Source organism: Catharus ustulatus, chromosome 11 (assembly GCF_009819885.2).
Source record: "Catharus ustulatus isolate bCatUst1 chromosome 11, bCatUst1.pri.v2, whole genome shotgun sequence".
Classification (NCBI taxonomy): Eukaryota; Metazoa; Chordata; class Aves; order Passeriformes; family Turdidae; genus Catharus; species Catharus ustulatus.
This window is the reverse complement of record NC_046231.1, coordinates 1,686,748-1,703,304: the sequence shown is the minus strand read 5'-3', so window position 1 is coordinate 1,703,304 and position 16,557 is coordinate 1,686,748. Positions and strand designations below refer to the sequence as shown.

Sequence of the window (16,557 nt, the reverse complement as noted above, 5' to 3'; positions counted from 1 at the left end):
ACTTAGATTGGCTATGTGCAAAATAAAGAGAAGAAAATTTAACAGATTTATAGGAGATTGTGACTGCAGTGTTGAAATATCCTTTAAATATAGAGAGAGTCCTTTAAAGGTATTTTTCCCTCTGCTGGTGGAAAGATTCGTAGCCCATTCACATTATCAGCGTAAAAGAAAAAGTGTTAACAACTGAAGAAAAGTAATTTCTCAAGTCATCACTACCATTGTGAAATAATAGGTTTAAATAGATTTTAACAGACAGTAGAAAGACAGGGCTTGGCATCATCTACCTTATATCAGCACAATCCCTCTCAGTTACTTAATACAGTGCAATTAAGCAGGTGTAAGCAGCAAAGTTGTACAATGAACATTCCCGTAGTCTCTGAAATTTGCATTAAAAACTAGATTGAACTGGTCCACATTTCTCTGGAAATAGTTATTCAGGATTTTTAACTACAGTAATTTCACGACTATAAGGTGCACCCTTTTGACTAAAATTTTGATCGAAACCTGGAAGTGCGCCTTATAATCTGGTGTGCCATATATATATGGACAAAGTTTGGAAATTTGCCAACCCAAAAGTGCAAGCTGCAAGCACTGCGCTGCGGGCACCGCGAACCGTGAGCCGCAAGCACTGCACCACGAACCGGGAGCACCGCGCCGCGAGCCGTGTGCCGTACCAGCTGTGCGAGCCACATGCCGTGCCAGCCACAAGAGCCATGTGCCGCGCCAGCTGGCGCCGGGGGCGGGCGGGAGCGCCGGGGCTCATGGCACAGGGAGGGCGGGGCGCCTGGGGCTGCGTTTCAAGGCTATGTCAATCTGTGAAAAATGTTTGCAAATTAAGCACCTGCCAGTAAACCCCGTGATCGTGCGATTCCGTTACTAATTTGTTGCTTTGTTGTGTGCAGATCCTTGCTGTAAAAAAAAAATGTGCCTTATAGTCCAGTGCTACTTCTACATGGACAAAATTTGAGAATTTACTATTAGCTGACACTGTATCACACCTTTCCCAAGTCGAGTCACTTGTGTTGTTTAGACTGGGGTATTGAGTGTGGTGATTTAGATGAATCCCACGTTTCTGACCACGATAAACCAATCAGAGAAAAGCTTCTTGCTTACCCGTAGATGAAGGTGTTACTGAGGGTGGGTGTTAACGGGGAGAGTAACTTCGAAATGGCTCCACAGAGGAGGCTTGCTTACAATGCAGATTTTAAATTGAAAGCAATCAACCATGCGAAAGAACATGGAAATAGATCTGCAGCTAGAGAATACAACATTAATAAGTCCATGGTGCGCGAGTGGAGAAAGCAAGAAGATGACCTATGTCTTGCAAAGAAGACAAAAGTTTCCGTGGAAATAAAGCGAGATGGCCGCAACTAGAAGACAGACTCGACCGATGGATTTCCAAACAAAGAGCAGCTGGCAGAAGCCTCTCAACTGTTGCCATTTGGATAAAAGCCAAAGTGATGGCAAATGAAATGAGTATAAATGACTTTGAAGCAGGGCTGTCTTGGTGCTTCCATTTCATGAAACAACGACAGCTTTCTATCCATACAAGGATGATGATTTATCAGCAGCTGCCAGCAGATTACAAGGAAAAGTTAGCCACCTTCAGGAGTTACTTCAAAAGCAAGATCCCTGAAAAAAATATACAACCAGACCACATCATCAACATGGAGACGAAGTCCCCCTCACCTTTGATACACCGCCGACCCGAGCTGTCGAGAGAACCAGAACATCCTCGGTATCAATTCCCACCACACTGTAGTTCTCGGTGTTTTGTCAAATGGGCAGAAATTACCCCCAATAGTAATTTTTAAAAGAAAAACATTGCCTAAAGAAACATTTCCAGCTGGAATAATTGCTGAAGTGAATCTGAAAGGCTGGATGAATGAAGAGATAATGAAGAATTGGCTATCAGTAGTTTATGTTCAGAGACCGGGTGGATTTTTTTGTGCGTTGCCGGCATTGTTGGTTTACGACTCCATGTGTGCCCACAAAACAGAAAGTGTGAAAACCCTGGTGGAAAAGATGAACTCGGAGCTTGCTGTAATACCGGGTAGTTTGACCAAAGAAGTGCAACCTCTGGACATAAGTGTCATTCATTCCTTCAAGGCAAAACTGCAAATTATGTGGGAAAACTGGATGGTGGAAGGAGAGCACTCCTTCACAAAGACCGGGAGGCAACGCCAGGCAAGTTATCTCACTGTGTGCCAGTGGATAGTGGATGCCTGACATGAAGTATCCGTCAGAACTGTCATCCAAGGGTTCGCGAAGGCCGACATCATTCCTGGACTGACCAGCGACGGCATCGAAAGTACCAAAACTGATGACTCTGAGGATGAAGATACGGGTGATATGGGTTCGGGTTTGCTGGATGCTGCCATCACCCAATTGATGATTTCCAATACAGAGGATGAAGAGTTCAAAGGTTTCGTGGAAAATGAATTGAGCCAACTGAAAAATAAAGCTGTTTAAAAGTTTCATAGAAGTGAGTGATTTTTCTCTGTATTTTTTTTTAGTGTTTTGGTTCTTTTAGGCCGCGTTTAAAGGCTACGCCCATATGTTGCAAAGGTTTGCAAGTTGAGCACCTGCCCGTAAACCCACGTTCATGCGATTCTTTCTGTATCCTTTTTCTGTTGCAAAGGTTTGGAAATTCAGCATGATTCGTTACTAATTCGTTACTTTGTTGTGCATGGATCCTCGCTGTGGGGGGGGAGGAAAAAAAAGTGCACCTTATATATGGACAAAGTTCAGAAATTTGCCGACACCCAGAGGTGTGCCTTATAATCCAGTGCGCCTTATACTCATGAAATTACTGTAATTAAATGACTTTCATCTCTCGGGCTCATGTTACAATTTTTTACTGTAGAGAACAGCAATTAAAAAGGGTGGGTTTTTTCAAGATAGGATAGAGCATAGCTTGAAGTCCCATAATACGGATCATTCAAAATTTACCCTTTAACCCCAAAGTAGGTAAATTAGTTGATGTGACACAGATGTGTAAAATAATTAATTACACTTTTCATACAGTATATTAAATCACTTTTACCTTTTCAGTCTAAATTAATTAATTTTTCTTCAGTAAACACACACAATTAATACTTGCAGCTACCTTTTTAAGAAACAAGATCTGTACCTGTGACTCTATATCATTGTAGTCCATTGAACTGTGTAGTTTATGGAAACAAGCCCAAGATGAACCCCATCAAGATATGGCTTTCATTTCTGTGGTCTCCAACATCACTGAATGGTGTAACAAGCTTTTTTTCTGGTGATAGTTAAATCTTATGATCTTATATGATGAACACAACTCTAAAAGTAAAAACTAATTTTTACAGTCATCTTCCAAGTAGTATTTTGGTTAACCTCATGATTCACTATTTTCCTTTGATTACTGTATAAAAAAAGTAGATTTAAAAAAAAATAAAATGTTACTGAGAAGTCAGCTGAATTCTACACCTATATAAGAAATTATAAGTTTTTATGCTTATGAAACAAATTCAGTAAAACCAAGTAGCACCATGGCTGATACTGTTCTGTGAACTAATTTCTTCATATTCCATTATTCTTCTCAAGTACTGCAATATAAAGTAGTTCCCCAAGGTAATCTAAATCTGTATCTACTCTTTTTTGCCTATCAGGCAGAAATGACACATTTATTTTGGCCATTTATTTCTGATTTTACAAGGCTTGTTATTTTCTCTCTCCCTTCCCTCCACACAGTCACAGGAGTAAGGAAGGGAAAATGATTAAAGTAATTTCACGACTATAAGGTGCACTCTTTTGACTAAAATTTTCCCCGGAACCCAGAAGTGTGCCATATAGTCTGGTGCACCTTATATAATGGACAAAGTTCAGGAATTTGCCTACCTGGAAGTGAGAGCTACGAGCCATGGGGGAGCCGGCAGAGCCATGGCTGCCAGGTGGAGGGGGGGCAGAGCGGCGGCGAGCACGCCCCAGCCCCGTGGAGGCGGAGCCGCCCCTCCAGAGGCACCCCCTGGCCCCGTGGAGGCGGCATGGCCCCTCCAGAGGCACCCCCTGGCCCCATGGAGGCAGCATGGAGGGGTGGCGGCCACAGCCTGGTCCCGGAGAGGCAGCACGGAGGGGTGGCGGCCATGCCCCAGCCCCGCCGGATACAGGTGGGCCTGGGGGCCCGCAGCACCGCCCCTGCCAGGTACAGGCGGGCCCGGGGGCCAATGGCTGCCAGGTTGAGGCGGAGCCTCATCCAGCAACCGCGCAGAGGGAGCTGGGGGCGGAGCCTTGCTGCAAAAAAAAAGTGCACCCTATAGTCCAGTGCGCCTTATCTGATCTACAAAGTTGCCAATTTTGCCGATTCCCGGGGGATGCGCCTTATAGTCCAGTGCGCCTTATGGTTGTGAAATTACTGTAAATTATTTGTAGTTCATGTGTTGCTCATTATCTGTAGCTTGGCAACCAAAGTCAGTGGCAGGAGAGTACCAAACATTTAGATTTATTGTAACCAGCTCTGTTTGTGGAGTAGAGTTTTAGTCCATAATATTGTCTAGCTGATGTTTCTGTGTAAAATGCCTACATAGACATTAAGATAAATGCATACAGTAAGTATTTAATTTCTAATTTATTCTCTAATTTCACTGTGGATGATGGAAATGAGATTGGCGTGCCACATTTTAATCAGAAAAACCAGTTTACTTTAAAATATAGCTGAAGGTATGATGACTCACTCTAAGCAGGTGAAGACAGAAAAATATTTACAGTAATTTCATGATTATAAGCTGCATCATTTTGACTAAAATTTTGCTCCCAAACCGGAAGTGCAGCTGACATTCAGGAGCAGCTTGTATATGAACAAATTTTGGAAATTTCCCAACCTGGAAGTCCGAGCCAGCAGCAGCCCTGAGCCGAGGTGGAGCCTGCCTGGCCCTGGGCAGTGGGGCAGCGACGGCCTGCCTGCCCGGCCCCGGGGGCCACAGTGTGGCACCGGCTGGGCATGCCCCTCTCCCTCTTCCTGGCGGCACCGGCTGGGCATGCCCCTCTCCCTCTTCCCGGCGGCAGCAGCCGGGCATGCCCCTCTCCCTCTTCCCGGTGGCACTGACCAGGCACACCGCTCCCCTGCCTCCCAGCGGCAGCGGCGAGCAGGGCTGGAGCCGCTCCCTGGTGGCTGCCCCGAGCAGGGCCGAGCCAGTAAACCCCGTGATCCCGCGATTCTGTTACTAATTGGCAACTTTGTGAAAGTTGCATGCGGATCCTCGCTGCAAACGAAAGTGCGGCTTACAATCCGGTGTGGCTTATTTATGAAGGAAAAACGAAACGTTGCTGGCACCCCGGAAGTGCGGCTTATAATCAGGTGCGGCTTGTAATTGTGAAATTACTGTAATATAATTTATTTTTCTCTTGCATTTAGTTTAATAATACAGAGTTAGGAAATTTGGGCAAGTCTGACTCAGCTACCACTATGAAATTCTTTATCATAAAAGCATTCTATGCCTGTTGTGCTGGTAAGTTTTCTTGTAAAGCAAAGAAAAATCCCACTGCAGATCTGGAAACAGCAGTGTTGTGTCAGTGAGACCCTGCACAGTATAAACCAGGAAAATCCCATTCAAATCTGGATGGAAGCTGCAGTGTTGTGTCAGTGAGACCCTGCCCAGGATAAAGCAGAAAAATCCCACTGCAGATCTGGATGGAAACAGCAACATTGTGTCAGTGAGACCCTGCACAGGATAAACCAGGAAAATCCCACTGCAGATCTGGATGGAAACAGCAGCATTGTGTCAGTGAGACCCTGCCCAGGATAAACAGCCCCACCTCATCAGTGTGAACAGGAGCACAGCACAGCTGAGTGCTGGCAGGTCAAAGCACATTGCGCTGCGCCTGTGTGCCCAGAGGCTGAGCTGCTGCAGTCACAGCATGATCAGAAGGAATGTGTAGACAAAGACATGTATTCATGTGCTGTTTCTCTCATTCTGTTTTTAACAAGTCTACATCCAAACTAGCTTTCAGTGACTTGCCTTTGAAATTTTCTAATTTTCTGCCCTCCTGCATTCTTTCACCTCATAACAAAAATCAGAAGTTCCACTGCTTACCCATTGCATCCAAGGGATGAGAAATTTTCTACTTGGTTTTCAAAAAGAAACACATATAGATATAGTTGTACTTTTGATAAATAAAAGCTTTTAAAGGTATGCAGATTTCCTTTCCTTGGAAGCTGCTCTGTAGAACATTCTCAGTAATTATGGCCTTTGCTAGGCAATGTTGCAAATTCACAGCAACCTTTCACCAAAAGCAACTGTGACAAAAAGCAGTAGGATTTTGTTCTTCAGGCAGCTGATAATGACATTTTTATTAGTCACTGAGTGATAAGAGATATCAGTATCCCATACATTTCCTTAAATAAGATGTTTGAGATATAAACAAAGTTTATGATGTGATCCTAGGGTAAAAAACCATGTTTATGAATTTTTCCAGTCTTATATGACAGGACACTTACCTTTATGAGTTTGCTAGGTCAGAGCTGATTTCATAAGACTTCTGCAGAGAAACAGAGAAACTACCTCAAGGTAGTTACAGCTGCTGTGCTTTGGATGCAGAATGTAAGTTTGAAAGTACATTAAACTGTCCTTGGAAGAGGGTCAACAGCAGAAAAGCTTTGCAGTTGTGCATAGGCAAGGGGGAGGAGCTCTCTTACCTGTGAGGTGACATACAAAATTATAATCCTAATAAAAACTGTTGACCTTTTTGATAAGGAATATTTAAATAAACTGTTACAGGATTGATAAAAATGAATTCTTGAGGCAGCCCAAATAAAATTCTGAGATTAAGGCTGAATCAATTTAGTTCAATGAGGGCAGCAAACTGTCCTTTTAAAAGAAGCATCTGCTTTCAGAACCTACTTCTAGTAATTTTTTCATCTTCAAACATCAGTGGGGCACTGGCATTTTGCTTACTCTCAACAAGTTATAAAATCCTACATTTTGGCAAGGTTAGGGGTTGACAGAAATTTTTATTTTTACTTAATTACAGTAATTTCACGACCATAAGGCGCACTGGACTATAAGGTGCACCCCCGGGAGTCGGCAAAATTGGCAACTTTGTAGATCAGATAAGGCGCACCAGACTATAGGGCGCACTTTTTTTTTGCAGCGAGGCTCCGCCGCCAGCTCCCTCTGCACTGTTGCTGGCCGAGGCTCTGCCTCAAGCCGGCAGCCATTGGCCCCCGGGCCCGCCTGAACCCAGCAAGGGCGGTGCCGCGGGCCCCCAGGCCCGCCTGTATCTGGCGGGGCTGGGGCATGGCCGCCACCCCTCCGTGCTGCTTCTCCGGGGCCAGGCTATGGCCACCGCCCCTCCATGCCGCCTGCACGGGGCCGGGGGATGCCTCTGGAGGGGCTGTGCTGCCTGCACGGGGCCCGGGTGTGCCTCTGGAGGGGCTGTGCCACCTGCACGGGGCCGGGGGGTGCCTCTGTAGGGGCGGCTCCGCCTCCACGGGGCCCGGGCGTGCCTCTGGAGGGGCGGCTCCGCCTTCACGGGGCCGAAGGATGCCTGTATGGGGCCGTGCCGCCTGCATGGGGCTGGGGGGTGCCTCTAGAGGGGCGGCTCCGCCTGCACAGGGCCGGGGCGTGCCCGCTGCTGCTCCGCCCCGCCTCCACCTGGCAACCATGGCCCTGCCGGCTCCCCCTGTGGCTCGCAGCTCTCACTTTCGGGTAGGCAAAGTTTTTGAACTTTGTCCATCACATAAGGTACACTGGACTATAAGGTGCACTTCCGGGTTCCGGGGAAAATTTTAGTCAAAAGGGTGCGCCTTATAGTCGTGAAATTACTGTAGCCATAGCCTACATTAATAAGAAATTAATTTAATGATTTTTATCTAAAGACGCCTGGAACCAGCATATGTATCTAAACTGAGCATGTATCTAGTTTTAAATCCCAGGTGGCAAGTTGCCTCTTGTGTTTTAAGAGGCAAACCAGCTGTAGAAGCAAGGAAATTTTGTTGTTGAGAAAAATATACAGAGCATCAGCAGCTGTAGTAACCAAGCTGCTCTGTAATCCAAATTCCTTAGGGGAAGGGAGGTTGTGACTAGCAAGAATGAAGACATCCTCTCTCCAACCCATTCCACTGAATGCATTTTTACATTTCAACCAGGTCAAAATTTTGAAACAAAATCCCCTTGTGTAACTACACGTGGGATGCTACTGCTGCTTCTCAGATGCTCACCTGGGAAACAGCTGGACTGTGAAGCAGTTGTGCCCCACTGAAAAGCCTTAGATGTGACTGCAGCGTGCACTTTGACACCAGTGTGCTCTGAGTGCTCTTTCCAAAGCCAAGTCAGTCAGCATTCTCTGGCTCTGCATCTCTCAGCTCTCCAAGGAGAGTTCAGATAAACCTGTAAAGGCATCTGGTTTCTTGCTGCTGAAGTAATTTTAACCATGAGGACACTTTTAAACTAACATCTTTGAACTAATTTTTTTTTTCTAAAATATAAGCAGTTGCCATTAAACTGAATTTGTGGACTGAAAATGGCAATCCTATTTGTCAGGCATGCTGACAACACTGAAGTATAATTCAGAGCTTGCTGATCTTTGGTTTCATAATCTTACTTCAAGTATTCTATGCCTCAGGCTCATGCAAACATTAACAAAGAAACAACCTCAAAAAGCCAAAGAAGTCTCAATTTCAGAAAATAGTGGATGAAATAAACCCTGGGTAATGGTCTGTCCTACAATAATGATAAGCCAGATTAAGCTCTCCTCTATTAATTGTCAAAAAAAGAGTGCTGGCATAGCGCCTGAAGACTCCTAAAGGGACAACAGAGGGCAGGGACGTGTACCTATCAAGATATTCAAGTTCACTTAAAAACAAGATGCTGAAAATGTTCCAAGATCACAATATAGAGTTCAACCAATGAGTGAAACTGAGAACTGCCAGCTGGGGGAGTTCAGTCATGAAATAATACATATTCCTCATATTTCCCCCAAATGTAGGCTGAAGGTAATGGTAAATGCCATTGTGCAAAACATTTTGAAGCATATTCTGAGCACTGGTAGGATTAGAAAATTTTATCCCATCTCAAGGAGAAGTATACTTTGTGAGAACAAAGTCATCTGCTGTTTTGGTGTTTCCAAAATGAGAGATTGTGGCTGCTCATTGTTGGACAGAGTGTTGAACTATTAGCCAACTGTACTGCTTTCACCTTCCACCTTTTGCTTTAATTCCATTCTCAATGGTTACTGATCTCCACTACAAAAGTTCCTTCCAAGCAATATGTATAAGAATTATTTTAAGCCTTTCTCCATAAGTTTTATCTTCCATCTATATATCCAGTCATAAGGTGAAACACAAAGTGGGCTGGTAAACAAAAATTCTGGACCACTTTTCATCACGTCGTTCTCAGTGTTATTGACCACACAGGATTCTCTAAGATGCACTGAAATTTCCTAGTGTACAGTAATTTCATGACTATAAGGCGCACCCTTTTGACTAAAATGTTGCTCGAAACCCGGAAGTGCGCCTTATAATCTGGTGCACCTTATAGTCGTGAAATTACTGTATATCTTTTGCCCACAATGTAGACTGACAGCATTTCATCTCAACATATTTATGTTCTGCATTGATTAGTTTCTCATTTTTAGAGACTGGTGTTAGGGACAATTGATATAGAAGGCTAGCTCTATTCAATGCTTCAGGACTGCCCTCAAGGGGACTCTATCAGTCTATAGTATTAAAATATGTGTGCTCATTTTCCATGCAACAACTATGACAGCTATGTTTTCCACATCAATAGATCTTAATTTCCTTATTATTTTGTATTTTGGAGTCAACATACACTAGGAGTCAAAGGAAATCTGAGCTCTTAGGCTTGTCTACCTTCTAAGTTTATACCACTTGAGTTTGGCTCCCACAGAGATGCATTAGCTGAGCACAGTGTGACACTCTGATCAGACCCTTTGAGTGGAGAGTGCAGTGCTCTGGACAGGAGGGGCAGTGTTATGTAGGAAGCAGAGCCCCAGTCAGTGGAGAGTGCTAATCATGGTATTTGTGTCTCACATGCACTGCTCTGTGTGCAGACTTAATCCTACTTGTTACATGGGTCCAATAATGGGTAATTTTCTGGTCATATCCTATTCAGCGTTATATTTAATTAGCTTTTCAAAAGCAAAATCAGAATTAATTTCAATCAGATCATTTCGAGCACCTAAATAGAGACCATTTCTAATTTGCTTGTCCACATACTGTAATTCTGTACTGCTCAAACACTGGTAAAATTAAGATTTCTCTTCATTTTTTTCCTAGGAAAACAGAAGGAGAACTTGAAATCATGTGGGAATCCACAGCCAAAGAAAACAGGAGAATGAGAGAACTCTTACATAAATACCTGAGGAAGGACAACAGGTGGAATGCTGTCGCAATTCATGAACCACATGCTCAGAAGGACCTAGTTTATGGACAAGATTTTAGCTATTGTGAGGTGAAAACTTCATCCCCTACTAAAAATGAAATTCAGCAAGAATGTCAGTGATAAGAATCTGCATCCTATCCAATAAAGAGAACTTGGTGCCAGAATTTTACTTTTTCAGCAAAACAAGGTGTAATAGAACGTTTACTGTCTTCAATATTACTGTATTTTAAGGTCATCAAAATGACAACAGCATATTCTCTATTTGTACTGTGAATAATGTAAATCTAGCCTAAAATATTACTTTGCTACTTGAAGAAAAGGCTATTACTTCTTAAGACAGAATGTGATACAGCTTTAAGTTAACATGTAAAGACAAGTACAGTAATTTCACGATTATAAACTGCACCATTTTGACTAAAATTTTGGTCTGAACCCGAAGTGCAGCTTATAATCTGGTGCGGCTTATATATGGACAAAGAACGAAAAGTTGCTGTTTTAGTTTGGAGGACGGGTGTCTGCTAAGAAAGGCAGGAGCTTCTCTTTGAAATGGAGAATGTAAACCCCCTCCCTCCAAATTATTATAATTTTGAAATCAAGGGACTTTCAGGCAAAAATATGGGAATTAGGAATAACAGTTCTTTACTAGGGAAATTAAAATAGAAATACAGTACTACAAAGAAACAAACTCCAAACCCTGACAAAGTCAGAGTACAACCTGACACCCTGTCAGGCAGGGTATTGGTAGCAGTCCCATTAAATGATGACTGCAGTCCTCTTGCAGTGAAAGATGTGATTCAGTTGGAGCAGTGCTCCTGCAGAAGGTGCAGTTTCCCTCTGGAGGTCCAGTGGTGATGTGGAGAAATCTGGTTTTCCTCTGGAGTCCAGTGGAGAAAGGGGCTCCCTTAGTGTCCCAAAACCTCTGTTTTTATTTTGGTAAGAAATGTTGGACTTTTTCCCCTGACTGGAGCAACTTCCAATGGGATGCAGTAATTTTATCAGTCACACAGTGGGACTCAATGGCCATTAGCAGAAAATGACTCGCTGGAGGAAGGATGGGTTGTGAAAAGATAAAGAACAATGCCCTGCCTGGTTTCAATGGATGGCCCATTAGCAGAATATCTGCCGTTGAGATAAGGATCACTGCCCCCACCCTCAACAGATGGTGATAGAACAGATACCTTTTATCACACTGTATTGTAACGTGCAGCTTATAATCAGGTGCGGTTTATATATGGACAAAGAATGAAAAGTTGCTGACACCCGGAAGTGTGGCTTATACTCAGTGTGGCTTATAATCGTGAAATTACAGTAGTTAGCAGGATAAGGAGCTGGTAGCGCCTGGTGTTTAGCACAGACACACACCATGCCACCAAACAACAGCAAGACAGTGCTTGTTAAAATTAAAAGGACAAGTTTTGGTAAATGCTCCCTTAAAACACAGGATAGAGTATGATCCAAACTGAAAAAAAAGTGTGGCTTGTACTTTTTTCTCATGAAGAAGCATCTTGACTTCTAGATCATGTGCCAAATATCTTGTCGTCTCAGGGACAGAGAAGAATTTGACTGTGGGGCAGACAAGACTGAAACATGCCCATGACAACTGCTGTGCCTGAATGCACAGCTGTCCAGTGTGCAGATTTACAGGAGCCCTGTAGGTGTTGGGAAGCTCCTACCATTGGTTTGCTAAGGGGGTGAGCTGCCAGCACAGGATGCAGCTTTCCTCCAGGTTGTTTTGGTCATCCTGCTTCAGATTCAGTGGTTTCAAAAGCCACCCAAAGTATTCTCTGAAGCAGTGATTACTGTATATGCCTTTAGATTATTGACATGTGTTTGTCTTAGCTTTCAGATTTGTTGATTTTTCACAATATTGCACATCAGCTTTGTAGTAGTATATATTTACTATGATGTGACTTTATTTTGTATTTACATATAACTTGCTGGATCAGCTTTTTGGTTTTGCTTAATTTTCATAACGAAACATAAATGGTACCAGAAAACTGTAACAATACAAAAAACATGTAACTATCATAGTTCTGTAGTGTTAGAAGTAATGAAGAATTTCATTGGCTTTGATCAAAGTTAACAAAAAAAGAGCAGAAAACTGAGTTAAAGTACTGGAAGAAATACATAATGTTTGTATCTGGAAAGGTTCCTGGAGCAATTTCCTTCAGGGTTAAGGCCATGACCCAGCAGAATGGCTTCATTCAGGAGAGGGTGGGGACAGCATGTGATATTCAGGGACAGGTAGATGTACAGCTTTCAAAGCCACGTTCTGCGCTACAGTACAAGGTTTAAAAATGTGCAGACTTTCAAAGCGCTGCCAGAATCGTAGTGCACTCAGTACTACCCTGATTATGGGAAATCACAAAAATAACTGAGTCATATCTGTGCAAGTGAGATTTTCAAATACACTTTAATTACTTTCCTTTGTAGCAATAAAAGGAGTGCAACAACTTTTCCAGGTCATCAAGATAAAACTTCAGCAGCTGTAGTCTTTAAGACACTGGTTAACAAGAGCTACTCTCTTAAAACACACTATCTTTTGGTCTCTGCCCAGACACTTCACAAGAGTCCTTTCATTGTCCTTGCTTTTTCAACTTGATTGTTTTAGGACTCTATGCCTCAGCATAACAACCAGAAACTATTTTTAAGCACAGTCTTAAAATAACTTTATTAATATGTGAAATTGTCATGGGGGTGGTCTATCACTAAACCAGTTCTGTCCCCTGTCTTCCTTGAATTTAAAAAAAACCAAGATTTGAAATATCAGGTCTGAAATACCTCTTCAGGTAAGTTAGGCATTCTCACTTCTCTTGTTTCCACACAAGCTCAAGTCTGCAGGTGTGCAGACTCTGGAAGAGCATCAAACATGGCCATACTACGGTTTTTCATGTTTTTAAAGGCAGGTTTGGAAAATGAAGCCTTTCATGTAATATTTTTTAATAGAAGCACCTCTGAATATGCAAATACAACCCCAGAACCGATTTAATATTTACAATATTCTCCTCATTCTGGTTTTATTTGCGCTTTTGAGTGTGTTCTAAGAGTTTGTAAAAATAAGCAACTTCACAAAGAAAAGCTATTGTATTGGGAATTCCTTAGAAACAGAAGCAAGACTTTTCAAAACTCAGTATTGGCCTAACTGTTCTTCCACTGAAGTGACCTGGGAATGTGTTGGAACTGTACTTTTGCCACACCTGCTGCCCATTTTCACAGCTCTTGTTTTAGAGTAGGTTTCAGTACATGGTTCAAAGGGCAGCACTTTGACAGTGACACTCTTAAAGCTTCGTTCAGAAATGTTACACTTTGTCATTTGTGTATCATTAAAATATGACATTAAATGAACTTACATTTAATCAAATCCCTGGGTGATTTTCCATATTGAGTATTCCACAGGAAGAAAACTGAATAAAAGTTACATCCCATGGATGAAAAACTCCTTCTGTGGCTCAGGACCACTTTTTTAGCGTAACAAAAATCCTGTTATGGATATTTTAAATATGTATTAACATGTTTTAAATACAGTAATTTCACGAGTATAAGGCACACTGGAGTATAAGACGGGTGCTGGCAAATTTCCAAACTTTTTCCATATATAAGGAGCACCAGATTATATGGCGCATCTTTATTTTGCAGTAAGGATCCGCACACAACAAAATAACAAATTAGTAACGGAATTGCGTGAGCCCCGCCGAGCTGTGCGCCCTGCCCTGGCCCCACTGAGCCGCATGGCTCCCCGCCGCCCTGGCTGAGTCGCGCAGCCCCACCCTGGCCCCGCCGAGCCGCGCAGCCCTGCTCGGCTCGGCTCACTGCTTGCACTTCTGAGTTGGCAAATTTCCCAACTTTGTCCATATATAAGGTGCACCGGATTATAAAACACATTTTCAGGTTTTGATCAACATGTTAGGCGTTAAGGTGCGCCTTATAGTTGTGAAATTACTGTACATATGAAACCATTTGACATTCTTGAGCAGTAAAATACTGGAATTGTTTCAGATCAGCAGAAGTAAACACATTTGCAAGTGTGCCAAGTGTTGTTCAAGCAGAATTGATGATTAGGCAACTTCCCTCCAGTTCATTCTGACAGGAAAAAAGTTGATGCTCTCTTTTTATTAACAGAATTGTTTTCCTGTCAGTCTCTTTCAGATGAAACATGAATCTTATGCTGTGTATGTTTTTCATCTTGCACTAAACCACTTGGTTTTAGTATATTTCTATGTACAGAAACTACACTATATAATGCTTATTGCTGACCATTGATTTTAGCACTAGAAAAAACATTAAAAGGCTGGCATTACAAGTATAAATACTCTTATAAATTACACATATAAATATTTTTTGTATTATTAAAACATGCAACATTTAAGCATAAAGGAAAAATAAAAACCAACAGAAAAGTCCTGCTAAAATTACTAATAAAGTTAATAATTTTAGGAGTTAAGTTGTCCAGCAGGCAATACCACTACCTAATCAAAGTCAAATCCAATGCCTCAAAAGCTAACTGGAAGGAAGAACTCAAAGGAGGTGTGTGCAGGGCCAGGAACTGTAATCAGTGATCCTTGTTGTTCTTACTAACTCAGGATATTCTGTGATTCTGTAAGTTATCTTTGTGGAGGAAAGATAACCAGGTCATTAGGGTTCAGCTGCCTATTAGCTGTATCTAATACTCTATGAGATAATACAGTAATTTCACGAATACAAGCCGCACCATTTTGACTTAGATTTTACTCTCAAACTGGAAATGCGGCTAATATTCAGGAGCGGCTAATATGTGAATAATTTTCTGACATTTACAACCCCAGAAGTGCCAGCCAGGGTGCCGAGCCGAGCAGCTAGCAGTAAAACCCAGGATTTTGCTATTGTTACAAATTGGTTACTGTGTTGCGCGGTGGGTGGGGCCAGCTCAGCGCCGGCAGCGTGGGGGGAGGGAGGGAGGCAGGGGAGTTCCCTACTTCAGGCGGGGAAGAGGCAGGGGGCTCTGTGCTGACATCCCCACAGCTCGGGGAGGAGGCGGGGGGCTCTGCCCCCGCCCTCTGCCACTGCGGCGGGAGCAGGGGGCGCTCCGTGCTCGCCCGCCGCCGCCACGGTGGGACCGGGACATGTGCTCTGTGCCTGCTCGCCGCGGGACCGGGGCATGTGCTCTGCGCTCGCCCGCCGCGGGAGTGGGGCGTGCTCCGTGCCTGCCTGCCGCCACTGCGGCGGGAGCGGGGCCGGGGCGAGCGACCCCAGAGGCGGCGGCCAGCCCTGAGAGGCCCCGCCGAGCGGCCCCACTGAGCTGGGCCACCTGGCCCCACCAGCAGCTCCGAGTGGGCTGAGCCTGCACAGCCTGAGCCGAGCCAGTAAACCCCGCCCTGCCATGGTTCTGTTAGTATTTGGCAACTTTGTTGCACGCGGGTCCTTGCTGCAAACAACAGAGCGGCTTATACTCAGGTGCGGCTTATTTATGGACAAAGAACGAAATATTTGCCAACACCCAGAGATGCGGCTTATACTCAGTGCGGCTTGTATTCATGAAATCACTGTACATTTAGATTTCTTAATTCTGTAAGAATGTGCTATAGTGAAATACACTATTGTTTATTCATTATTCTTTCCCATTATTTCTTTCTCAGCTGCAGCCAGGTGGGTGGAGCTGTCTTTTTGCAAGAGGTAGCAGAAGGGTTTTACTGAGTGCCACTTGGTGTTGGACCAATGTAAATGTAAAAGTAGCAGTCAGCAGAGCAGGTACAGTGTAACACAGTGAGTGCTTTTTCATCTAGGTAAAAGCACAACGTCCTTGCAATAAAAAAAAATATCAAAGATTTGCAAAGGTGTCAAGATCACAGGAGATCAGATACTATCTTGGTATTGTAGCCCTTGGCTGATTTCACATGCATTTTCCTCCTCTCATTTTTAATAGCTGTACACAGTCTGGATGATCTTCACATCTTCTAAGTCTATCCTGTTGCAAATAACTCAGCATTCTGGAAACTGAAGGTTTTAATCTTAAGACCATGTAATGATTTATGACAGTAAGTCTTATTGAGTACCATCACATGGCACATACAGGACAACCAAGGGATCAGGCCCAGCAGCATGGATTTAGAAAAGACAGGTCCTGCTTGACAAGCCTGACCTTTTATGACCAAATGACCCACTTCTTAGATGAGCAAAGGCTGTGGATGTGATATCCACAATCAAGACTTCAGCA

General features: G+C 43.4%; 1 protein-coding gene across 1 annotated transcript in view; it reads left to right on the top strand.

Moving 5' to 3' along the window:
* The window catches only part of CEP89 (centrosomal protein 89), a 40,768-nt gene extending 30,111 nt beyond the window's left edge, over window positions 1-10,657 (top strand). Inside the window, exon 19 of the mRNA XM_033069731.1 lies at window positions 10,262-10,657. Coding sequence (XP_032925622.1) covers window positions 10,262-10,487 — 226 coding nt within the window. The 3' untranslated portion in view covers window positions 10,488-10,657. The remainder of the gene's footprint in view (window positions 1-10,261) is intronic.
* Window positions 10,658-16,557: the final 5,900 nt, after the last annotated feature.